The following is a 27,520-nucleotide window of genomic DNA, read 5'->3' on the forward strand; positions in this document are numbered from 1 at the left end:
TAGTTTAGTGGTGCTCAATTATTTGTGATCTAGCATCCTGCTTAGCATTCACTCAAATTACAATGTTTTTGTAGATAATTCTTAAATTTCTTCCAATCCTCCTCCATCTTCTCTTCTCCCAGGTCCCGGATTCTGCCGGTCATCTCGGCCAGTTCCATATAGTCTATCAGTTGCATCTGCCATTCTTCCAGTGTGGGTAGATCTTGAGTTTTCCAGTGCTTTGCGAGAAGTATCCTTGCTGCTGTTGTTGCATACATAAAAAATGTCTGGTCCTTCTTTACCACCCCTTGGCCGACAATGCCCAAAAGAAAGGCCTCTGGTTTCTTAGTGAAGGTATACTTAAATACCTTTTTCAGTTCATTATAAATCATTTCCCAGAACGCCTTCACTTTAGGGCAGGTCCACCAGAGGTGGAAGAATGTTCCTTCACCTGTTCCCACATTCTCATTCTGGGTTGAAAGTTCTGTGCCAGGAGTTTTCACGGAAAAAAGCTCCCGCTTTCTCCATCCTTCATCCAACCAAGCAATAGGCATGATCACAGTTTGAGGACACCTGAGGAGGGTGTGGAAAAGAGGCAGTGGGCAGTGTGGCCTGGGGGAGAGTGGTCTAGAGCAGGCTTCCTCAACCTCAGCTCTCCAGATGTTTTTGGCCTACAACTCCCATGATCCCTAGCTAGCAGCACCAGTGGTCAGGGAAGATGGGAATTGTAGTCTCAAAACATCTGGAGGGCTGAGGTTGAGGAAGCCTGGTCTAGAGCAAGGCAGAAGAGGCTAAGCAGCGAGGCCTGGATGGTTGCTTTCAGTCCCTGACCTGACAGACACCCCTCCCCTATTCTTGAGCTTCTGGAATCATAGTTTACAGATTGCTGATGATGAATAACATTTTGAGTAAAGAGGATGATGAAATAAGTGTTAGATATAAGCAACATTGCATGCCTCCAGTCAGTTGAGAGCAGGGTCGAGACTAACAGATAGAGGAAAATACATGTTGTGATTTCCTACTCAAGCCACAAGCTCTGTCCCTCAGCCCCACTTTCTCCTGCAGGAGGCAGCAACGAAACTAGCTCTCACCTTGTAGGTTTGAAATCCTTGTAAATTTGAAGAAACTGGAAGTAAAGAATCTCTCCCCCCACCCCCATTACTAACAGGCCCTCAGTGTGTTTTATTTATTCTTTTTAAGTAATTCTAGTAGCGATGTGTGAATGAGGCAGAACAAGTGGTGGAGGGACTGTGTAGAGCCAGCTTTCAAGCTGTTAACACTGCTATAAACTATAAGCCACCCATTTTATTTTATTTTTTAAAAAACCCTAAGAATGAGAGCAGTAGCTGGAGTCACCTGCCCATTTCACAAATTCAAACTGCATTAGCAGTGCTAATAGATAGCTTTACCTCAATCATTTCAATGCCGATTGAGTAGATGGGTGAGGGAGAATCACCTGAAAAATAGCCTTCAGAAAATGATAGCTATTAGGCAGCTGAAATAATTTAGGGTTATGACGGGTGTTTTTTAAAAAATAAATAAGTTATTTATTCCACAAAGGAGCCAATAATCAGCCAGGACCTCAAACAGCTAAGTTACTCAGAATGTCATGTGTAGAGTTTGTACAAAGCCTCACATGCAAACACCAGCCAAGTTTGGATCTACTTTCTTGAATTTTAAAGAAATATTATATTAGAAGAGACAGTGATAAGTGAAGAGGATGAAATCAGACATGTGGAAATTTGGAAGAACTTTCACAAGTTTGGAGGGCATTGATTGCTTGTCATTCGTACTGGTTACTTAAAGAGTTGGGTTTATTCCCCCCCCCCTTCAACTTACAAGCTAATTTACTAGCTGGTTCAACCTATAAAATGAGTTCTACCGCTAGCAACTGCCGGAGTTAACTTGACAGTCTCCCCCCGCCACCTGGTGGGTTGTCTCATTCTGCGGTGAGTAAGATGGTCTCTTTCATCTTGATCTCTTGGAAGAAAAATAACATACATGGCTGTATGGAATAGACAGGGCTGTCTACAGCCACATGAGCCTGCCAACATGCTGATATCATCTGCCAAGGCCATTTTCAGTTGTGGCACCCTGCTTATGGAATCCTCGCCCCCATGGAGACTCACCTGATGCCCCCACTCAAGTCTTTTCAGTGCCTGGTAAAGGATTTTATTATCCCAGGCTTTTAAAACACTTTTTTAAAAACTTACTTTATTTCCACTGCTTTTCTATTTTTCACCATTCTGATGTTTTCTTCTTTCAATGTGTTGCGTATTTATTTCACAATCCCTGTATGCCACCCTGGGTATGATAACATAAAGGGTGAATTTAAATCTCCTAACCAATTTTAAAAATTATTTAGATGGAACCTGCTCAAAAATTATTTTCATTATTTTAGCATTATTTCCTCTGAAACTCTTTCTAACTAAAAACTGAGCAAGTTACTGAAGTCCATTTTTAAAAAAATCCAATAACCTTTCAAAGTATATCTTTATTCTTTATAACTAGAACGTATTTAACCTTATTGTATTTTGCATTTCGTAATCTTTTGGGCTCCAATCCTGTATCTGCTTACCTAGGAGTAAGCCTCATTGTCTTTTAATATCTAAATTGTACTCAGAGTAGAGCCACTGAAATCAATGAGCTGTACCCAACATTCTCTGCTAGCATTCTCTTGCACTAGCAAACAGGTAAGTTACAATGTTGTGCAAAAAAGGAATCAAATGCAACAGTTGGACAAGCAGGAACTCTTTGTGCAATCTATTGCGCAACAAAGTTACTAGCAACTTCCTTGTGTGCTTTTCTTGTGCAACAATGTCTGGCAAAAAATTCACCAGCGGAACAAGTACAGTGGTACCTCGGGTTAAGTACTTAATTCATTTCGGAGGTCCGTACTTAACCTGAAACTGTTCTTAACCTGAAGCACCACTTTAACTAATGGGGCCTCCTGCTGCCGCAGCGCCGCCGGAGCCTGATTTCTGTTCTTATCCTGAAGCACAGTTCTTAACCTGAAGCACTATTTCTAGGTTAGCGGAGTGTGTAACCTGAAGCATATGAAACCCGAGGTACCACTGTATACCATTAAGTGACTTTAGCTTAGCACCACACTGGATACAACCCAATGGACACAACTCATTTAGTTTGATGCAACGCAGTGAAGCTTATTTCTGAGCAGCGGTGCATAATACCGCACCATTAGTAACTTTTTCTAGAAAAATGAAAATTCCAAGATTCCCCACTCCCCTTTTCCATTAGGAAAGAACAAGCATTGACTCTTGCAAGGGAAAGCTGAAGAAGTCCACACCAGACTTCCTGTTCCAACAGGAAGTAGCATGCGCTGAATGGCCAGATTAAGTGTGGGTGTTTCTGGTCACATGGGCATTCAAGACAGCTCTTCAAAATAGCATTTGGATTCATGCTGTCCGTGAAATAGCTGCTCACATACTTTTAGAGTAAGAAAATAAAGGTTCCCTAAAATGCAAAACCAAACAAATCAGCAGCGTCAGTCCGAACAACAGCGGAGAAAAACACGGGAGAGAACAAAATGCAAAAAGTTGCCATTCTTCCTCCCCAGCTTTATCTTCCATTGTACACTTTCTGTTTGTTAATGAACGGGGAAGCAAAAGGAGAGAAAGAATTGTGTTGAGATGAAATCCCAGGCATTTGATCATATAAGCTCTGCGCTGAGCTCACCTGAGCATTTGCTGCATGATCTTTATTCCTTCATCTGCCAACTGGGGACAAAGATGCAAGATTGATGACAAAGCCGGAGGCAAGATTTCATTTTATAATTCATCATGATATATGGTCAGAAGCTACAGAGAACCATGAGAATATGGTGTACCAAAACACAGAATGACAAGACATCACAAAGGTTGTGTCTAAAATAATTCATTATAGACTCATACCTGCATTCTTTATACAAGGGGAGGGGAAACCTCTTTGTGGTAGGCTTGGGACTATCACAGAAGAGACATGCAGTTCAGAGTTTTATATGCCTAGAGCATGGAGAGGTATGGAGCAGTGGCTCTTATAGTACATAATACTGTAGCTGAAACAACATGTCAGCTTTGAATAAGCTGCTGCCATCTGATTAGATATGTCCCATGAATGTGGAAGGCCATTCCAGAAAATAAGGCTGTCCTGATACTTCGGCACCATTAAATCCTACTTATCTCCCAGGACTCTCTTAGCATTGCATATCCTTCCACCCAGTCTTCTGTTTAGAGTTCTGATACTGAAGTAGATTTCCTGCAGTTTCAGTGTTGTGCCTGTACCAAAGAAAAAGGAAAGAACCCTTCCAGGTGGAGAATGCTATTTAGGCCTAAACTTCTGTTTATTTCAGTGGAGTCAAATAGTTTATTGGCAGTGGCAGGCGCATCTTAATTCATTGTTGATTGCTCTTTCATTGTCTTCCTTTAACAAATTATAATTTTATTGTTTAAGACCCTACTGGCCTCAACACTTGCACATACTTTGGTAAACCAAGAAATCTTTAATAAAAAGTAGCTTTTTAAAAACAAACACAACAACAACACTGCAGTCTGCAGGTGGGCAGCTTGGAATTCCCATCACTTAGATGCTATAGAGAAACCTCTTTCTCTCTATTTGTGGAATGCTCACCCCAGGAAGGTTCACCCGGTGCCTTCATTATATATTTTTAGGTGCCAGGCGAAAATGTTCCTCTTCAACCAAGCCTTTGGCTGGTTAATATTCTATCTACAGCCTTTTAAATGTTTGTGGGGGGGGGGGGTTGTTTTGTTGTTTTTATTTTAATTTTTTACTTGTATTTTATCTTGTATTTTATTCTGTGAAGCGCCATGAAATCTTGTGATGAAGAGCAGTATACACGAACTTAATTCATTAATTCTTAATGGAGGTCCATTCTTAACCTGAAACTGTTCTTAACTAGAGGCGTGCTTTCGCTAATGGAGCCTCTTGCAGTCGCTGCACCACCAGCACATGATTTCCATTCTCATCCTGGGGCAAAGTTCTCAACTCAAGGTAACTCTTCCAGGTTAGCAGAGTTTGTAACCTGAAGCGTATGTAACCTGAGGTGTTTGTAACTCGAGGTACCACTGTATTAAATAGATGAGATAAATAGATAGATGATAGATAGATAGATAGATGATAGATAGATGATAGATAGATAGATGATAGATAGATAGATAGATAGATAGATAGATAGATAGATGATAGATAGATAGATGATAGATAGATAGATAGATATAGATAGATAGATAGATAGATAGATGATAGATAGATAGATAGATAGATGATAGATAGATGATAGATAGATAGATGATAGATAGATAGATAGATAGATAGATAGATGATAGATAGATAGATGATAGATAGATAGATAGATAGATAGATAGATAGATAGATAGATGATAGATAGATAGATGATAGATGATAGATAGATAGATAGATAGATAGATAGATGATAGATAGATAGATAGATGATAGATAGATGATAGATAGATGATAGATAGATGATAGATAGATAGATAGATAGATAGATAGATAGATAGATAGATAATAGTCTCAGGGGGGACCAGCTTAGAAGCAAACCTGAATAAGATTGCACTGCAAATCACTATATCTATCTATCTGCCTTTAGGCTCACACACTTTTTCTATACAAGTGACCAGCACCAACCCATCTGAATATGGGCACTAATGACTTCACTAATAAAACAGAAATGTTATTTTAATGCTCTGCGGGTGCCAAAATGACTGAAAGTGGTTCTATTTGATGATTAAATTTGGTCATAATTTCTACTTCTACTTAAAAGCTGTTCTCTTCAGAGTCAAAAGCAGCTATTTTCTTCCACTCAGCATTGACAAATTAAAACGTTAACACCTGAACAAACAAATATATTATCATGTACATTAACAGCTCTTGCATTCTGCGGTAGAAGACAATAATGTACCATCAAAAACCAATTTTGCATTAAACATTTTTTTTTCTAGAATTAGTTTTAAAATACCCACCTCCTATGTTATTTCCCTCTCGGCAAAAGCTAAGTGTAAATAATTTGTTTTTGATTAATACCACCTTAGCAATAAGTAAAGCTTGCACTCTGTGACAATGACATCAGCTCTCTAAACCTCCTGCACTAACATTACACTTGATTCACCCTCTAGCAGTCATATTTTATTTATTTATTTTCTTACATTTATATTCCGCTGTGGAATCCAAGGCAGCACACGTGTGAGTACTATATGATATTTATTAACAATACCACAGATAAATGGCAAGTATGCCACCTTGGCTTCCACAGTGGAATACAAATGTTGGGAAATTGAAAAAAGGAAATACTAAAGCTAAAATACACTACATTAAGGTAGTGCAATCGGTTTTGGGCACTGACATTCTTGCATAAATGGGAGCAGGCAAGCTTCACGGTCACTGAATATAATCATTGCTGCTGTCTCACTAGGAGCTGCACAATGCTTTTTGCAAGGGTTAATGCGCCCATTGGATTTGGCTGTTATGTTAAGCTAAGAATGAGATTTTCACTAGTAGACTAGTAGGCTGTTGCACAAGTGGGGATGCCACAGCTGAGTATCACCCAGAGCTTTTTTATAAATCAAATGGTCAAAAGCTGGAGAAAGTCATCACATTTATTTCAACATGCAAAATTATAAAGGATTCTTAGGCAGCCATTTTATCTGGGACTAAGCTGATTGTAGACTGAAAGGTGCATACTTTAAGCATATAAATGTTACGCTCTTTAATTATAGCCTAATGCTGGAGGCTGCTCCTGTTTGGGCTTTGGTTCAAGTTGAAGTTTTAACACTAAAGCTCCAGTCTACTACTAAATTATCCAGACTGGATAATTCCTAATTCTCCTGGAGTCTCTCCAGTACTTTACCATCCAAAACCAGCACCGTGCTTAAGCTTTGACTTGCTAGTTTCAGGTTCATGTAAATAAAACAACTGTACCTGGAAGCCATCCACAGAATTTTAAGCTTTTAAAGCTTATGAAATGTAACATACCAATCTGTCACTGTTTTATATGAAGTCATAAAATACATGGCTCGAGTTTTCCTTTTGCTGTCTTGGCAGATCTTGTAAATTGCATTCCTTTCCAATCAAGCATTTCAAATGACATCATGGCAACTTCCTGCATGCATAAATTTTTGTGAGTGCCAATCAATGCTGAAGGGATGGGGGGGCAGAAACCTTCTACTTGTTTAAATATATAAATAAAAGACATACACCCCGGTGAATATTGATGCATATTCGGGGACCAGCTGTACTCAGCTGAAATGTTAAGAGCATACAGTCGGCAATTCTTAGTCTTAAAACATCTATCTGGGTTTTGCATACACGCACAAAATAACTGTCAGCACATTTCCTCACGCTCTGCAGCAAATTTTCTAATAGGTGAAATGTCCTGTGTGACATGATAAAACAGACTGGACAATCCAGAATTCAGACCTTTCATTTCAGATTAATTCTGATCTGTGTTCAGACCTGGCCATGTGCCCAAATCAGCCTCAGTCACCCTGATGGATTACCTGTACTGAGAATGGGACAAAGGGAGTAGCTCTTGTCCCTGCTTCTCAATCACTCTGTTGTTTTGATGCTGTTGATCATGGACCAGTTCCATGGGATGGTTATTGGGGGACTGTCTTACAGTGATTTTGCTTCTTCCTATGAGGTCAAGAGCTCTTCAACTGCATATCTAACGCTGTACTGTTTTTAACACTTGATTGGGAGCCGCCCAGAGTGGCTGGGGAAACTCAGCCAGATGGGCGGAGTATAAATAATAAATTATTATTATTATTATTATTATTATTATTATTACTATTACTGTTGTGAGCTGAAGTGCACCATTTTATCCTCAGAACGATTTACTATTTTTATGCAGCCATATATGAATACTATTTAGTATTTATATGGAGTGCTCATTAGATCTGCAGCAAGGTGCTAGCACTATGCTGATGACACTCAGCTCTGTTTCTCCATAACATTTAAATCAGGAAAGCCTGTGCAGGGCTTGGACTGGTGCCTGGATACAGGGCTAGGCTGAATGAAGGGAAATAAACTGAGTTTGAATACTGGGAAAGCACAGGTTCTGCGGGTGAGTGGTTCCTGTGTCCAAGAAATGGGTCAGCTGCTTGCCCTGAGTGGGGTTGCCATCCCCCTGAAGCAGCAGGTACACAGTTTGGGAGGTGCTCCTTTATCCAGTTTTGTTGCCAGAAGTCCAGTTGACCCCTTGTGGCTAAAAGTGCCTTCCACCAGGTTCATCTGGTGCAACTTCTGTGGCTATTTCTAGACTGGGATAGCTTGACCACAGTATCCAAGCATTGATAACATCAAGACTGGGTTACCTCCCTTGGTGTTGGTGCTGAAACTCCAATTAGTGCAGAATGCAGAATTATTCTGTAGCATAACAGCCGGCAGAAGTGAGATCCTACCAGCACATTAGAGTTCTGTTCAAAGATCTGCTCAGGCTGCAGATTTACTAATCGACCAAGCTCAAGGTTTACATACTGATGGTGGATTAGTAAGATATTAAGTCCTTAATATCTTGGGACCCATTTACTTGAGGGATTATTGAATTATTTGAGGGATCACTGATCAATGAAACTCAGTGGGTGACCTGGGGCCAGTCTCTGAGCCTAACCTACCTTGTTGTTGTTGTTGCAAGGATAAAATGGTGAGGAGAAGAACCATCTACTTTCTTGGAGGAAAGGTTGGATATAAATGTAATGATAAATAAACAACAACTTCAAGTACACATGCTCTCAAACCATGTAATTATACAGCTCAACAAGAGCTGGCGTGCTCTGGTCGATGGGGTCACGAAGAGTCGGACACGACTAAACAACTAAACAACACAAAACACACAGCTGCACTCAAATCTTGGAGTTTGCCTTTGTTTACTATGAGCATCTCCCATTTCCAATAATCGCCTACCTGGGAGTAAATCCCACTGAACTCCTTGGGTAGTAGGCCTGCATAAGAGTGCCTTGCAAAATAAACCTGAATTCTGTATCCTGGGAGTGGGACATGCTACTCTAGGGTTGTTGTTTTTAATCTCTCTAGGCTCAATTATCATCAGCATTCTGCAAATCCTGGAAATTCACGTCCTTGTCAGCTCATTATGGTGAGGTTAAAAAAAGTGTGTGTTTTAACTTTTCAGCTAAAATACTTGTGCTTACCTCAGGAGTCCCCTGAGTATGAGGAGAGTACTGCCTTATTTTATGGTGGCCCAGTTTTGTTTCTAAACAGTTAGGCACTCTGCTACCTCAGTTTGCTGTTAATGTTAGAAGGAATGGTAGAACACATCTAGTAATGCCTTTTTAAGGCTTTTATTACTTTTTATTCAGAATTTCACCAGCAGACGCCTTAATTTAAAGACTATTTTTACATAATCTGCTAACCAAAGTTACTAAATTATAAAATGGATTAGTGGGAAGAGCCAGATTTGCTCAAACAATAACCAAGTGATTGCTCCACTTTCATTAATAATGTAGCTGTGGAAAAGAGAAAGGTCAGCTGCATAAAAATTATTTACTGAAATAAGTGGACAGTGTTTCAGGTTATTAATTATGAAAGCTCTGTATTCTGAAATTCTGGTTTTATAATGCTATTTGTTGCACTTTTTAAACAACAGCTAGAAAGGGGTTTTTTGGTGTGTGTTTTTTGAAGCAAGGCAATTTCAATTTACTAGTTCCCATTTTTATTATCCAAAAGAGAGTTGTTTGCTTTGGAATTATATTTCTATTCTCCTTACTCAGAATCTCTCTCACACACACACACAAATAAGTTTGAGCAATGATACTCTATTGCGTAGGAAGGAGGAGGAAGACATTTTTATTTATCGAAGCTCTAATAAAAGTAACAAATTTCTTAATGGCAGCAATGTTTGCTGGGTTAATGCAGTCTGATGTGCTGGGGGAAGTGTGCTTTCAACTCGAACCCCCTCTGTCTGCTTTGAAGGTTTTGAAATGATTTATTTCATTGTCTCACTTACCGCTGAAACTTCTAATATGCTCTTTTTAAATGCACGTCTATTTTAGCATGTCAACAAACATAGCAGTGTTGTTGTTTTTAATCCTTCAAAAGATAATGCTGTCAATCCATCGTCCCGTTCATGCTCTGATGGATCTGAGGCAACGGGGCGCTCCTGTGTAACTGGGCTTTCCTATTCCTTTTAATGAACAGAGAAGATCTATCTGCGTTCATGTCCTGCCACCTCTTTTGAATGGAAATGGAAACCCAGCAGAATATATAGAATATATTTAGACATCTATGCTGGTATCCAAAATACAAATCTCGCTCTCGCATTCATCTGAAGTGGACCAGCCCCATCAGAATCAGCCAACCATAAGCAAAATGGTTGCTATTGGCTTCCAGCGCAATTGTAGTAGAAGTTATGTAAACATGACAGCTTTTCTATTAAAGTGCTCTGAAGTGAAAAACAGATTACTTAAATTCAGCCAAATGAAGAAAATCACACCGGTTGGACAGTCCTTTAACATAAAATGGGAATCGTGTTCCTTTTCGCTATGAATTGGTGCAGGGATGGCAGTAATGAGTGCACAGCTGTTTACACAGCTGGTGAAGTCAATGAGACATGAAAGGGACTCGTTTTGGAAAGTTAAGTTGTCTAAACTTTGGGTTGTTTCCTTCACTGCTATTCTTTCTTTCTTTTTTTCCCAAAAAATAAATAGGTGCCTGAAATTTGATATGCTCCATCATGGGTTTTTTCCCCTCTTTACTTCCAGAAATGGGCCACCATTTTTGGTACAGTGAAGGTGATCTTACTTTTTAAGAGATTCTTTTAAATGACTTCATGATTCAATCTAAGTAGCGTTGTGGGTTTGCAGGGAGCAAGGATCCCCTAAAATTCCTGAGTGCCAAGTTCTTCCCCATAATCTCTGAAATTAGTAAATGTGGGGTTTGAAGTCAAGCCATCTTCCTCAGGAGATTGGGTTAGATGGGTGCTATCAAAGAACGTGGGAATATTTATTTCCCTAACGAAATGCAAAACATTCAGCAGCAGACAAGGAGAGGGTGAAGTTCTTCTCTCACTGTTACCAGAAGGAAATACTATTGCAAGGGGGAGGTTGCCGGGGTAACAGCGGTCATGATGTCACAACAGGGGGGAAAGAGGTGAGGTTTGGGGGGCAGGGGTTTCTTGGAAGGATGAACAGGAAGTGAGCAGAACTCAATGCGCTTTGGCTGGCAGAGACCAGGGACTGAGAGACCAGGGACCGTGGTTGGCTGCTGCTATAGACCCAAGCTTGCTGAAGCTATGAAACGAGCAATGAGAGACAATCTTGGGGTTTAATGTTCTGACCCCGCCCCCCTCATTGTTGGATGGCCTGGTGCAAAAGGCTCTTCTTCTTAACTTTTTGACATCTGTCTATTAATCAAAAGATGACCTCATCCCATATAGACCCACTCAAACATTGCAATCTGTGGAACTGTCACAAATGTTCATTCCACATTTGTAAGGAATCAATCTTTTAGTGTGGCAGGCAGCTCCTACACTGTGGAACACCCTGCCCATTGATATCAGCCAGACGCCTTCGCTGTATTCTTTTCAGTGCCTGCTAAAAACATTTCAGTTTAGGCAAGCCTTCCCAGACAGGTAAAGCTGATGTGTGTTTTATTCTATAACTTTAGCTTACGGTGTATACTTTTAACTGTGGATTTTCTTCGTTTTGCTTTTAAAGTTGATTTTTATTGACAGTTTTAATATACATTTTATATCTTTTGTAAACAGCTTAGAGGTTTTAAGCAGCATAGGAAGGTTGTTAAATAAATAAATAACATAACATTTTGGAGGGACTTGGGAATTAGGTCTCATACATTGGATGATAAACGAACTCCCGGTGAATTTTTGTACGGAATGTAATTGTTGTGGCTTCCGCACCATGCTAATTTGATTTGTGTGAATCATTTCCTTTAAATTGCTGTTGCTCTCGGAGGTCACAATTAAATTCATCCATATGGATCTACCAGCAAATTGGTTTCACTGAAACATTGCTAAGACTTCTTTGAGACTTATTCTCTCTTCCCCCTTATTCTCTTTGTACAGTTGTTTCAAATATTGCAAACAGCCTTATTCCACACTCATCTGGTCCTGCTTGTTTTGTAATATCCCCAAAAGGTCTTGTATCACAAAGCTGTCCAGGCGATATCTGAAGATGAATGCAGAATTCATCATGTAGAAAGCTGGCACTGCTTATTTGCAATGTCCAAAACTTACGCGAACTTATCCTTCTTTAAAGTATTACCAGGGAGTTAGAACAGTGTCTGTACAGAATGCATGTACACATTACTAAAATTCAGGGTTTCTGTTGTATTCTGAATGTGGAAGGTTGGACCCAGGCCAGGCTAAGTATTTTCCAATGCAATGGAAGCAATGGAAAAAATTGAATCTGTCCCTTTCCATATACAGAAACTGACAGGACAGCCAGTTGTATCTTATTTCACTGCCACTACGAAAGCATTCACGCAACCATACCTAAGGGCAACAGGCCTGCTCAGGAATGCAGCTCTGTTTTCCAAGCAGGGCTGGCCCACCTGTTAATCAAATAGAGATATTTGCTCAGGTGGCAGACTGGGAAAACCAGTGGATTTGCCTGGCCAGCCAGCCACCACAGTTTAGCACTAGGAACGCTGCTGCCATTTCATCAAAGTGATCAGTGGGACTCTTACATAGTTTTTTTAGTGGTGCTGGGTCACCCACTCCTTGCTATTACAGTCGTGCCTTGGTTCTTGAATGTAATCCATTCCAGAAGTCTGTTTGACTTCCGAAAACATTCGAAAACTAAGGCGCAGCTTTCGATTGGCTGCAGGAGCTTCCTGCACTCAATCGGAAGCCGTGGAAACCATGTTGGATGTTCTGGGTCCAAAGAATGTTCGAAAACCAGAGCACTTACTTCTGAGTTTTTGGCGTTTGGGATCCAAAATGTACAAGTATCAAGGCATTTGAGAATCAAGGTATGACTGTTTATGTGAGGTGGCTCAACAGAGTGCCTCCTTCACTCTAACATGGTAAATACTGCTTCAAGTAGTAAATAGTTTACTACTATTAAGCTTTAAATAATCCTTCAGCATCTGGTGTATTCACTACAGCAAGATACTGTCCGATGTGAAGCTCTGGAGAGCCTCAGCACGCTCAGTGCTGCTGCAGTGACAAAAGCAATGAACAGGGCCGGGTCAGGACATTTTGTTACCTGAGGCAAAGGACACAGTGACACCTCTTCCTTTCCACATTCAGAAACTAAATGGACTGGCAGATGAATCTTACTTCGGCACTGATGATCTAACAGTGCTCTGTATTGCATCTGAAGGCAGCCACTCTCAATCCCACCTTGTCTCCCAAGTCCTCTGCTGCCTGAAGCAGCTGCCTCATTCTGCCTAACGATAAGGCCGGCCCTGACAAAAAGGAGGATGACAGTGTTCAAGGGCAGCCAGGAGACAGAGGTGGCATCAGGTGTCAGAGTGTCTTGCACCAGCTCAGCCTCTAACACCTCTCCACTTCTCCATGCCCCACTGCCTGAGGTAGCTACTGTACTTCATTCTGCCTAATGGCAGGCCAGCTGTGATTATGGGCAAATCTGAGCAAAAATGAGCAATCTGACCATTGAGGCTATGATACCTATTTACTATTTAAAACATGGGAAGATAGAGTTGCATCCATATACTCAGAGCAGACCCATTGCAATTAATGGACCTAAGTTAGTTGTGACAATTAATTTCAGTGGGTCTACTCTGAGTAGGCCTATTGTTGGAAGCAAATTCCCTACTCAAGGAAACTATTTTTCTTGCAAAGCCTCCACAACCCTACAGAAATAAAATATTGACACTGAAGAAGGAATGTATTTATACATAAGATGAAAGAGGAACAAAACAGCCCTAGAATAGCAAGAACATGTCAAGCTTTTTGCTTGCATTGCTCAGGGGAAGGAATAAACAATGCTATTTAAAGATGAGAGGGTTTGTAAAGTGTAAATGGTAGATAGATCAGAAACAAAGAAGAGATGCCAGCTTGCTGCTACTTTTGATTAGGGAACTTAAACATTAAGTTTGCCCGTTCTTGACAATTAACTCTCTTAATCAGTCCCAGTGAGTAAGAACAATGTTAAGGGTGGTGACTTTGCTACTAAAGGCTACTGCTGATGGGGTTCTGGATCCATTGGCTCGAAAAAAAGGTGGCATTTCCTATTCTGCTTCTCCAAATTGCACACCATCCCATTACCAGGACACGGCTGAGGATTACCAATAAGGCAAATTTTGCAGCCCCTAAAAGCACAAGAGCAGGAGGAGGAGGAGGGAAGGAAGGAAGGAAGGAAAGATTGCCATTTGAAGCAGGGATGGGCAGGATACAAGCTTGCAGGATCTACTTCATTTTTTACTAGAACTCCAATATCTGACACCCACAGCCAAGTGCATAATAGTGGCTCGGGGGGTGGGGAAGCCAATGACCTCCTGCACCACATGAGCCATACACTGGGTTGGCCTGCACATACAAGCACATTAACCACATCTGAATTATTAACATCAGATATTCCAACATGTGCAAATGCTATGACTCACCAGCAGAGCTGCACAGAGCCTTGGTCAAAGGCAACCAATTGTGACTCTTATTTTTACAGGAGAGGGGTACCGATGGTGAGAGAGAAGCAATTAGCACAAGACCAGCCATGGAGGAGAATCATTAAAAAAATTAAAAAGCTATTTATGTTGGGCCTTATCTGACGTTCTGGGTCTGCTTGTGCAAGAATTCCTGAGCTAGCTGCACAGCAGACAGTGCAATCCATTGCCCAGCAAAGTTACCAGCAACCTTTTGCTCACCACTAGCACCAAACATTTCACCAGTGGAACAAGTATACTGCTAAGTGAATTTAAACTAGAGCTGTATTGGATACAACCCATTGATTTGGAATCAAGAGGGCACATGATGCAGTCACCTTGCAGAAATTAAGCTGGTCTGGGTGTAGTCAGTACCTGACTGGGAGACAGCCTATTGATCTACAAAACCCTTGCTGATCTATTGCAAATCACTCAGCAGATATCTACCTATCTATCTACCTTTTGCCCATCCTGGATTTGAGGACCTTGAATATCAGTTGCCAAATTTAGAACCCAAAGATGTGTAAATCTGTTTCATTCCCCCCCCCCCACAGTGTCCATTTAGCAGTTGGAACATTCCAATAATCTTCCATTGTATTGTCTGTTCTTACAGTTGTATAGGATCAAACTATGGAACATAGGAAGCTGCCTTGTACCAAATCAGACCATTTGTCCTCTTAGGTGAAAGCTGTTTCTTAGTTCTGCTGGATCGCTCAGTGGCTTTGATACCATTGACCATAACATCCTTCTGGACCATCTAGAGGGGCTGGGAGCTGGGGGCACTGTTATACAGTGGCTCCACTCCTTCCTCCTTGGCCGTGTCCAGAATGTGGTGTTGGGGGATGAGTGTTCAGACCCCTGGGCTCTCACTTGTGGGGTGCTTCATGGTTCCATCCTCTCTCCCATGCTTTTCAACATCTATATGAAGCAGCTGGGAGAGATCATCAGGGGGTTTGGACTGGGTGTTCATCAATATGTGGATGATACCCAGCTCTACCTCTCTTTTAAATCAGAACCAGTGAAGGCGGTGAAGGTCCTGTGTGAGTGTCTGGAAGCGGTTGGAAGATAGATGGCGGCTAACAGACTGAGGCTGAATCCTTACAAGACAGAAGTACTGTTTGGGGGGGACAGGGGGCAGGCAGGTGCAGAAGACTCCCTGGTCCTGAATGGGGTAACTGTGCCCCTGAAGGATCAGGTGCACAGCCTGGGAGTCATATTGGACTCACAGCTGTCCATGGAGGTGCAGATCAATTCTGTGTCCAGGACAGCTGTCTACCAGCTCCATCTGGTATAGTGGTGGCTCTCCAGGATATCATGCAATGGTCTTTCATAGCAGGGATTGAACCTGAGACCCTTTTGTGTGCAAAGCATAAGTTCTGCCTCTGAGCTAAGACTATGCAGGTCTAGCTGTTATGGTTTCCCCAAAGAGTGGAATGACTGCTTAACCACTTTAACATGCAATTGTATGAATGCCTACTCATGATCAAATGGGACTCATTCCCAGGTAGGTGATATAGGATTGCTGTTTGAGTTCAGAGCACGGCTAAGCTTTAAAAGTCTTTGCAGTCTGTCAGACAAGCATTACGTTACGTTATTTACATTAGTTGTATGCATAAACCTTGCCACAACATTGTGCATGCACTCTCACACCCCACAATAGTCAAACAAGGGGCACAGAGCCCCGAAAAGCTCCCTGGTGAATCCCTACAACCACTACTCTTCGTTTTGGTACTTTTAAAGGCCTACTTTTTTCTGACACCTTTTCAGCCAAGATTACTTATTGAATGAAATTTTAATGGGAACTCCTGGAAGAGCTTTGGTCACTGTATGGACTAACTCCCTCCATCCAAGAGATGTGTGAGATACAGTAAGCCTATCGCTTAAAACCTCAATAATCTTTAGTCTTTGATTTGATCCTATAAATAATAAAGTGCATGTCCTGAAAAATCAAAAGCTCCGGATCTCCGCTTTCCTTCTTGAAAAACTTGCAGAATTTCTCACTGTCTCATTCTTAGACAAAATAACTCTGCTGAGGCTACAAGCATGTAAAAGGAGAAATGAACAGAAGACCACTGCCCTCTTCAGATTACTAGAAAACCATTTGATAACAATTCTGTTGCAAAATACTGCTAATCCCATCATTGATCTTGGCTGAGGTTGGTTTGTATAGAACATCTTGACATTCCTCCCACAGATTTGAAAGTGGTACATTCTTCAGAATGATCCCCTTCCATTTTAATGTCAGGCAACAATTGCTTGTGCAGTCTCTCTTTAAATAAGAACAACATTTTTATGTAATTCAGATATTTTCACATCTGCCTTGGCAGTCACTCATCATAAATTATCGGAACACATGATCAGCAGACACTCAGTATTTGAAACAGAAATTCTAGCACTTAAATTCATCTCAATAATTCAGTTTTAGTACAATTGACATATACTTTAGCTGCAGAACCACCAAACCACCTTTAGTGCACCACACATTCTAATAGTGCCTGGGGGCAAGCGAGTTTAAGTAACAGCAGAGTGTAACATCTGAGAAGATAAATGTCTCAAAGCAAATGAGCATGGCTGATATGTTGCTTGTTGCCTGCTGAATACTTTCCTTTCCATTGCAATACAAAAGTGTAGGCAAACATGGTTGATAAGAAGCTGCCCATGAATACTGCCTGGGTTCTTCCTATGGCTGAGCCAAAATATCCCAGATACAATCAGAGTTCCTCAAAGGGTATCTAATCTGAACTTCTGTCAATGCACAAATGCACAACTTCTGTCACCTCTGCTGTAGCATCCCTGATAGGTTGCATTCTACCTCTGCTTAGAAACCTCTCATGAAGAAAAAGACCACCACATTCTGGTGGAGGTTTTCCCCCCACTGTCAAACTGTTTGTGCCAGCATCAGAAAGCTCATCCTAAATGTTCAATACAAAGCCCATTTCTTGTAACTTTAATCCATTGATTTCAGCTCTACTCTCCACCAGCTCCATTTGCTCCACCAACTTGGGCTGCTTTAAAAGGAGGATCAGACAAAATCATGGCAGGCAAGACCATCAGGCTCTATACTGCCTCCGGGATCAAAGGCAGCATGAAAGAAGAGGGAATAAATTTCACTGCTTGCAGTGCATGAAAAGAAAATATAATGAAAATGATGTGCAGATGGTATATATATAAAACACCAGTAAAACTAGCCAAGATTTACAAAACAAATAATAAATGTCGGAAATGTAAAGAAAAGGAGGGCAATATGTGGTGGGAATGTAAAAAAGTAAAAGACTTTTCATGATTTACAATGAAATTTTAAAAATGTTGAAATATACATTTCCAAAAAAAACCCCCAAAAGCTCTTTTGCTTGGTTTGGTAGGTCCAGAAATTCATAAGAATTATAAAAAATTATTTTTATATGCGACTACTGCAGCTAGTCAAACAACAATAGCAATAGTTACACAAAAATGGCATTATGTCAGACTTCAGTGCAGCGAAGTCATAGTCCTTTCGACATGCTTACACAGGCAAAGAGAGAGAACTCCATCATGTCAGAATTAGGGTTGTTGATTTCCCTGCTTGATATTCAGGCTTATATTTCTCTCACTATCCCCACTTCTAAGTACAGTGAAGGTTTTATCTCAGTAGGAGTCTCCACTTTGTACAGATGGTTTTGAGAGTCTGTCACAGAGAAATTAAAATAAAGCTGAAACAACGTTATTGTGAGCAAATCAAAGATGGTGCTGAACACACCAAAGGGTTGCAGTTGCTCTCTCAAAGTATCACCATAATGCCATTATTTATAAGCCTATGTGTCTTTAAAGCGCTTGAATTGGCTGTGAAGATATTCTATTAAATCGTATTACATGAACACAGAATAGTTGGCTATAGAAACCACAGGCGAAATTCTAACTTTGTTTTGAGATTGCACTATACGCAAGGTATAAAAAGAAAGAAAAGCTAATCACAGCTCTTTGCATTGTTAACTTGTTGTTTCCCATTCACGTTCGTCAAGTGATTTTAATTGAGCAAATCATTTTCTTTTAATAACATTTAACAGGCTGTTTCCTTTGCATACTCAACAGACACACAGAGATCCCTTTCCCCCCCTACCAGGAGTTCATTCACTAAAACAGGGATCTCCACAAGAAGTGCTATTCTTTTGACATTGCTTCTTAATAAATGGATTAAATGAGCCATGAATATTGGCATTTAACCAATAATAAAAACTATCTTTATTTATTTAAAACGTATCAGATTTGCTTCACCTAAAAAGGCTAATTGAAAAGGCTATTCAGGTCAGCTGCCGGTATTAAAGTCGACTGAATCACATTAAATGCTATTTAAAGGATGTGAACGGGCTAAAAGAAAAATTAAACCGGGGCCATTAAAATTTAATTTGACTTAGCAATGCCATTAACATTTTGGTTTTATGCAATGGCAGGCTTTCTAAAAATATGTCCGTATAATTTAGAAGCCCGGAGTTGTCAAGTGGATGGCCCTCATGTAGGAAAAATGATGATGTGTGACCTTAAAAGAAAAATTATAGAAAGAATCAAAGGTGATAACTTCATTGGCTCCTGTGGGTATTTGACAGCTTGCTCTTATGCGGTATGCAGATGAATGCATTCACATGAACTACTCACAAGGAGAGCTCTCTTTTCTTTTTTTAGACCCATTTCATTCACTCCACTCCATTTCCTGTTATTGCTTTGCCATCCTTGTTTGCATATCATCACCAACACTCTTTGAGACGCCACAGGAGACCACAGAGATGGGCAGTTATGCATTGAAGATAATTGCCAACAAGTGTGTGTCTCACTTGTAAGGGTCACATTAATCGGCAGCCAGTCCCTTGCAGAGCTTTTGAAGACGTCTGGGCAGTAATAAACATCTATCAGCTTGCTTGTGACAAAGAGCATTAAAGAATGCCAGTGAATTATCTTAGCATGCAAGGGACTGCAACTTCTCCAGTATGAAATGGAATAAGCTTCCAGTATGACAGTCACTGAATCCTGTACTAACTGCCTGAAGATGAAAGTGTCACCCTTTAGTGTCATTTATTAATATTATATTTTCATGGTATTTTATTGATTTTCTTATTATTGATGTGCACTTTTATGAAAACCGCTTTGGGTTCTAGTCAACAATAAACAAAGTGGTTTATAAGATTCTGATAAATTTTGAATGCACTTAAATACCTAACAGAAAATCCTAGATGTACTAGAGGTTGCAAAAGCATGGTTGATCTCAGTTCCCTGTTCTTCATCGCTCTCCTGTGGGAAATGGAAGCCAAGATCTGACCCAAGAACAAGGATGGAGAAACTGGAGTCCTCCAGATGTTGCTCCCTAGCCAGCTTGGCCAATGGCCATGGATAATAGAAGCTGAAGTCCATTCCCCATCCCAGATTTAGAAGGTTTTCAGAATGAAAGGAGCTCAGCTTTCTTCTCTCTTCCCTTAGAAGACGGTGCTTAACTCTGATCCTGGCTGGTTCCCAGCAGAATCACAGCTTAACTTCCTTCTCTCTACCACTGAAGGACAAGACAGAAGGAAAATAAGCATTACTGAGCAGGAGCTGTAGGGCAGGGTGCAATGCACCTCTCTTACAAGAGAGGTGCCAGGATCAGCCCCCTCCCGGAAAGCTCAGTTCTAGGAAGTTTACTTAGGGTTCATCCAAATTTCTGCATGTCCTGTGCCTAGAAAGCAAAGGTCCAAGGAGTTTTCCCTTTGCCCTGCTCCTGTCCCAGGGAAAACAGACTCTTTAGCCCGGTAATTTGCTGAAAATCTGATTGCTGTTTGCTCCAAATGAGCACCAAAGAGCTGCTTTCTACAGGGGAAAGCAGTGGGACAAGAGGAAGAGCAGATAAGCCCTTGGATGTTTTCAATGAAAGTGCCGGTCAGTACACAGAGTCTCTCTCTCCCTGGAGGATCACACGTATCACACAGCTGTTCTAGACTGAACCCACAATAAACAAATCACAACAACCATTTACATGGTTAATTGTGTAATGTGTCAAATGCAAAGTGGAAGTAGCCGAGTGAAAACTTCAATGCATGCTTCCAGGATTAAATGTATACACTTTCAACACACATTTTTCTTTCAGAAGTTATCATTCTTTTAGCAATAATTAACAAGGCAGTTCCTGAGTGATGAGCAGCTGTGTGGACCTACATTAGGGTTCAGCATTGCTGAGCAGTACCTGAGGCCAACACTCCATCTGTTGCTGCCTGTTCACCTGTCGTCTCTAAGTATTTGAGCAGTAATAGGAGCAAGAAGGAGAAGTATTTATCCTTCTGGGCCAGGAGAGAGAGGGCAGGTAGTGACCGTACGAAATAGATGCACCCACTCATGGAGGGAACCTCACTGAGGATATCTTGCTTAAGGGTCTCCCAACATCTGGCGTGGACAATGGTGCTAGGATAGGGTTTTCTTTTTCCTTAGATAAACACACACACATACTGCATTTTGGTGCATCGCGGTGTTTGCACTAGGTCAATGATGTCAACTCTCAAACAGGCAGCGGCTCAAGAATGAATGATGAGACAAGCTCAAAAGAGACAGAACCTAGGACTTTGCCGATCAGAAGGTCGGCGGTTCGAATCCCCGCGACGGGGTGAGCTCCCGTTGCTCGGTCCCTGCTCCTGCCAACCTAGCAGTTCGAAAGCACGTCAAAATGCAAGTAGATAAATAGGTACCACTTCAGCGGGAAGGTAAACGGCATTTCCGTGCACTGCTCTGCTTCGTCAGAAGCGGCTTAGTCATGCTGGCCACATGACCCGGAAGCTGTACACCGGCTCCCTCGGCCAGTAAAGCAAGATGAGCGCCGCAACCCCAGAGTCGGCCACGACTGGACCTAATGGTCAGGGGTCCCTTTACCTTTACCTATGCAGGCAACACCACAAAGGCAGCATAGGTAACGTGCATCGCGCTGTTTGCACTAGGTCAATGATGTCAACTCTCAAACAGGCAGCGGCTCAAGAACACAGAGCACATGTGATTTAGGTGGTCTGGAAGCACCAAATTAGCACATGCCCTTGTCTTGTGCACATGTCTCTTTTGAGCTTGTCTCATCATTCAGAGTTTGTCTGATGCTGCTCATATAGCTCACTGCATAACATGTCACTCAATTCTCTCGGAGTAAATTTTTGAAGACGCACCAGATCAGCAAGTTCTATTAAATGCATCTGCAAAGAACTCTCTAGACTGAGTCTGAATGTATTTTCGGTGGGTTATATGACAGAATGGATTGGTATGGTCCCTGGGGGGGAATCCCTGATGTGCAGCGGAGTAGTCTACCAGAGGCAGAACTGAGGGCATGGAACATGTCCAAAGGCTCTTCTTAGCCTCTGTCCTTCACAGAACAGCCAAATCCCACTAGGATTTGTTTAAGTTAGAGAATGTACAAACCAACTGATTGTCTCAAGCATCCATGCAGCAAAATTACCACAATGCTCCCTTAAAGTAGATTTGTTCCCACCAAAAAAACCGGGAAATAACAGCTTGATAACACAGTTGTCATCCCCAGAACTGCACAGTGAAGAAATCTACAAAAATTACTGTCATTTGCACTTGAGCATCTCAGTGCAAATTCTCTTTTCCTTTATTACAGCTAATGTTTCAGACAAAGGAAAAGGCGTAGAGAAATCGCAGCTAGGTACAAAGTGGCAACATCGTTTACTGTGTTAACATCCAAGTACCATGCAGACTTACCTCCCTGACTGAGATGGTTTTCAGCCAACGATTTACTTTAGATCTATACTATTCTGGCTGAGTGATATATGGCAGGCGGTACTCCTTTAATCTCTAAAGCAGCCTTTCCCAACCCAGAGTCCTTCAGATAGTTTGGACTACAATTCCCATCAGTCCATATCGCCAATAGCCAGGAATGATGGGAATTGGGAGTTCAAAACACCAGGAGAGCACCAAGTTGAGAAAGTCCTAGGCTTTGCCTTTGTTCCAAATTAGCCTTGAAAGAGAAGGGATGCCTTAATATTGTTTTAAGAGTGAGAAATAAACAAAGCTTCCTTAGTGACAGGTTTAAAGTCTTACACTTCTTGTTTGGTATAAGGTGGTACCTACCTATTATTCTACAGCAGCAGTACATAATATGTGGCAGTCCACATTGATAACTCATAAAATCATGTGCTGATTTTTAACAAAATGTGTCCACTGATCTGCTTTGTTCAACAGCCTTAATAAATAAACAATAAAATGCATTCCCATTGACGGTGTGGGTGGAAAAACAGGAGATATATTTAGTCTTTTATCACAGCTGTTCTAAATTTACACAAGACTTTCTGCTTTGCCATTTGTTTTTCAAAAATCACCCAGATACAAGTGTGATTGCTGAAAGGCATTTTTATCATCTCCCAGCCTGGTACACCAGACACACACAAGCTAAAAGTTGCAAATCACAAGAGGGGGGGGAAGAACATTTGAAATTCAGCTGGGTTTTTATTTCCACTACACATGCACAAGTAAAAGTACAACTTTCATGTAGGCTAATCCCAACCACATTTACTCATAAGTAGGGCAGGGGGAGATTAGATTCAGTTTGCCTTGAAAGGCAAACCACCCTAATTTGTACTTTTTGAAACAATAAGCAAAGCAAAGCACAGTCAGCCTTCAAAACTTGTGCTCCCGTTGATTTTGCAATGCAGTTCTCCAGTCAAATAATGTGTACAAAAGTGCATATACTGGGGCAAAGATTGCACAAAAATGCATATGTTAGTGAAATTCATATACACAAATACATTGTAATAAGGGAAACTGCTTTGAAAAAAAAAGGGTATTATTAGGCAAAATGCCATGAAACATATGTACGTTAGGAGAGATTCACACTGAAATACTAATGAATATTCATGACGGTGTTTTTTTTTAAATCACAAGCCGGTATGGAAATGTGGACTGGAAAAATAAGAAACAACAATGACATATTTGTCCATGTCTACTCAGAAGTAAGAGGGACGCAGGTGGCTCTGTGGTCTAAACCACAGGGCCCAGGGCTTGCTGATCGGAAGGTCGTGGTTCGAATCCCCACGACGGGGTGAGCTCCCGTTGCTCGGTCCCTGCTCCAGCCCACCTAGCAGTTCAAAAGCATGTCAAAGCGCAAGTAGATAAATAGGTACCACTCCAGTGGGAAGGTAAACGGCATTTCCGTGCGCTGCTCTGGTTTGCTAGAAGCGGCTTAGTCATGCTGGCCACATGACCTGGACGCTGTATGCTGGCTCCCTTGGCCGATAAAGCGAGATGAGCGCCGCAACCCCAGAGTCGGCCACGACTGGACCTAATGGTCAGGGGTCCCTTTACCTTTACCTTTACTCAGAAGTAAAGTCCACTGACTTCAGTAGTGATTACTTCTAGATAAGTGATTTCAGAATTATGGCCCAAGTCTGAAATCGTAAGCATGCATTCTGGGGAGTAAGTTCCAATGACTTCAGCTGAAAGATTAATACTTCACCTGAGAATTGTGAAGTGGTGCATTATTCACATAGCTTTCTAGATTCAGATTTACTTTTAACCTGCTTGCTTTCTGTACTTGACTCAGGCTGCAATGCACAAACCAATTAAGGCATTATATTTCAATGTAAATCTATTTTGGTGTTATTTACTGTCCATAGATTTGTGTTTCATATCTGCTTGCCATATTTTATTTGTTATGAATAAGAGCTAACCTGTGGCTGACATAAGCTACATTTCACTTCAGGTCAGTGAAAAAACAGCTTGTTTTGTATGTAGGCATTTAAGAAAGTAGAAATGATTGGTTTGGTTAGAAATTGCCTCTGTTGAAAAGTTTTGTGGCTTCTGAACTGAGCAGTGTGGCCTGATAGCTGACTCATGTGAAAAGATGTAAAAAAAAAAAGTGTCAGATTACTGTCAATAACCCATTTCCCTCCTTTTTTAAAAGGCAGTGACCTCTGGTTGAAGAACTAGCCATGTTTTATCTTATCACCTGAAGTCTCTGCCTCTCTGGGGTGACCTTTCATGTGAAGGAAATGTTGGCAAGAGAAGGAACCATACTTCAGCGCTACTTAGGGACAATTAACATGACACTTTTGGAATAGTATAGCATGGAAAGTGGTTGAATGTTAAAATCAGTGCTGAAATTATTGCTGGATTTCTTCACCACAAACAAGATGACAGGTCAGTACCACCATGGAACAACTGGCAAAACATTAATTTCCAACTCTGACAAACACTTAGCTAAAACTCAGCTCTTTGCAAAGCAGAGATATACAGTTAAACCTCAAGATATAAAAATGCAACACATGGGCTGAACAGATTGCAGAGAACTATCTTAGCTTCTGCTGTCATGTTTTGTTGATGTGGCATGTGTAAGAACCTTGGGGAAGAAAGTTGGATGAGTAATATATGCTTCACTTTCATATAAATGTACTTCAAAAGGTACAAAACAGAAAAACAAACAGCAATCACGTCTTCACTGTGCTGATAAGACAGCAGATTTACAGAAAACACGCCCCTCTTTCTAATACAACTAGGAAACAATGATCCACCCATTAACAAACTGTCTTGGGCTTCAGATCAATTTTCCTGAAGATTAATACTTTTGGGATTATCAGGCTACTAAGTAGTGTCTGTATTCCCTTGTCAAAAAAAGCAATATAGGGGAGAAATCATTTAAATAACAGAGAAGCAATCCTAGGAATCACGCACATGTCTGAATAAAATATAACATTGCAGCAATAGACATATCTGTCTCAGAGAGGTCACTCCAGCCTTCAGAGCTGCTTCGAGAGTGTTGCCCTCAATCTGTCCTGCCTCTGAGACAGGTGTACGTGTTGCTTCTATACACTGCTAGGTATTTAGATTGAGGGCCAAAATAGACGTGATGGCTTCCCGCCGCTTGCCACGAAAGGGTTGGTTGAATCTATGTGAGCTTTCTAAGTGAACACATGCAAAAACTCAAATGCACTTTTGCAGAGTCCTTCTCCCCATCCCTCAACCTCCTCTGAGTCTTCCCCTCCCCATCCCCCCAGTGATGTAGCTACATGCGCACAGAGGATGAGAATTCTTATCAGGAGGCAGTTGGAATCGGGGTGGTGATGGGTCCCCAAATCGCAAATGCAACACCCTATGGGCAGTAGATACCTGGACAATGGAAGCTTTTAATGACCTGGTTTTTGGAGCGGGGGAAGGATGACTGGTGGGGGGCAGCTTTATTGAGGCCTCGGAGGATGGACAGTATGTGAGATTGGTCCCAAGAGAGCTTTACCCCCCACGTCACCCTTTGGGACATGATGTCCCACAAATCAAAGGTGGCCAAAGGGCTCATGGTTCATTATACATACCTTCTGAAACCACCAGTCAAAGTTACCAAAGCACTGGGGGAAAATCTCTGCACAGATTCCTTAACAATTAGGCTTGCTGCATCTGCCTCTGCCTTAGATACACAGCTAACAAGGTCTTCATAGTGCAGGAATCCTGAAAAGCAATTTAAGTTTGGTATAATGAGCATAGTCTAGTGGACAACATATTAAGCTTGAAAATCTAGGAGGCCTAAGTTCAAGTCCCAGATGAAGCAGGGACTAATTGGATGTTGCTCAACTCACTGTCAGTCTTTGCTTGCCATCTAAGCTAAAAATTAGCTACCTCGTAGGCTTGGAATAATGATCATAATATATTATGGAAATGTACCAAGGTCAATAAATAACTTTCGCTAACAGTTCATTCACCATTGTTGTTTTCTAACCAAAAGCTGGCTAATATTCCATGAATGTAAATATGTGTGTCAAATTTCCTGCAAAGTAGTGATATCATTGCAAGAAAATTCCCCTAAGCGACAGGAGTCAGTGAGCTTTTGATCCTATGCTAAATGAGTGGCATTTTTCAACTAAATGCAGACATTTTACCAGGAAAAAATATATATTTTTAAATAGAATGCAGGGGAAAGGAAATATCCAAGATTTTGTTTTATTTTAAAGGAGACTATTTTCTTATGTGACAATTCTGCGTGTCCTCTGTTTCAAAATAAAAGCTCCATTAAACATCACTGGAAGATGCACAAGCTCCACAGGGTCAACCATTTTACAATATTTTAATCTGCCTCTCCCAGAAGGTTTCCTCATTAAGGCGGTTCAGATCCAAATACACAAACCTGCCGTGATGTTAAGATCTGCCATGCAGCCTTTCTACAAGTCCCTGCTTCCTATAATGAATGGGTGGGTAGAGATTTCTCTAGTGATCTTTGTCGTTGGAAAGTTTCACAAAAAAAGACTTGTTTAGCACTGACGTTGCTATTCTTTGGGTGGCAGTGTGTTAGTTTGTTTCCAGATACAGTGGTACCTTGGGTTACATACGCTTCAGATTACAGACGCTTCAGGTTACAGACTCCACTAACCCAGAAATAGTGCTTCAGGTTAAGAACTTTGCTTCAGGATAAGAACAGAAATCAGGCTCTGGCGGCGCGGCAGCAGCGGGAGGCCCCATTAGCTAAAGTGGTGCTTCAGGTTAAGAACAGTTTCAGTTTAAGAACAGACCTCCGGAACGAATTAAGTACTTAACCTGAGGTACCACTGTACAATGGATTCAATGATGCTTGCTTTGGTATGCAAGCATGCATAGGACTGCATTGTTAAGAGTGATGCCTGGTTTTATTCACGTTTTGTCCTTTTCCAGAGTTCTATCTGATTATTTTTGATTGGCTACTTTATACTGTTGCGGAAACTCAGCCAGATGGGCGGGGAATAAATAATAAATGATGATGATGATGATGATGCAACCTGCTCCATGAGGTTTCCTCCCATCCACACAAAAAGAGGATGTAAAAATATAGGTAATGATGTCGACTGCAATAAGACCATCCTTGTTTTCAAAACAGAAAAGTGAAGTCTTGAAGAATGAGATTTTTCCAGTTAAGGGGGAAATGTGGCTATCTATACCTATTGTACTGCCAGTGAGATGGGGGCAGCACAGGAATAAGAAT

At 41.2% G+C, this 27,520-nt stretch overlaps 1 protein-coding gene across 1 annotated transcript in view; it reads right to left on the minus strand.

Moving 5' to 3' along the window:
• The window catches only part of DNTT (DNA nucleotidylexotransferase), a gene marked incomplete at its 5' end in the record, with an annotated part of 94,271 nt that overhangs the window by 32,573 nt on the left and 34,178 nt on the right, over positions 1 to 27,520 (minus strand). The window contains one exon of the mRNA XM_081006375.1: positions 25,887 to 26,019. Coding sequence (XP_080862501.1) covers positions 25,887 to 26,019 — 133 coding nt within the window. The remainder of the gene's footprint in view (positions 1 to 25,886; positions 26,020 to 27,520) is intronic.

Source organism: Podarcis pityusensis (assembly GCF_964106645.2).
Source record: "Podarcis pityusensis genome assembly, chromosome: 5".
NCBI classification, from domain to species: Eukaryota; Metazoa; Chordata; class Lepidosauria; order Squamata; family Lacertidae; genus Podarcis; species Podarcis pityusensis.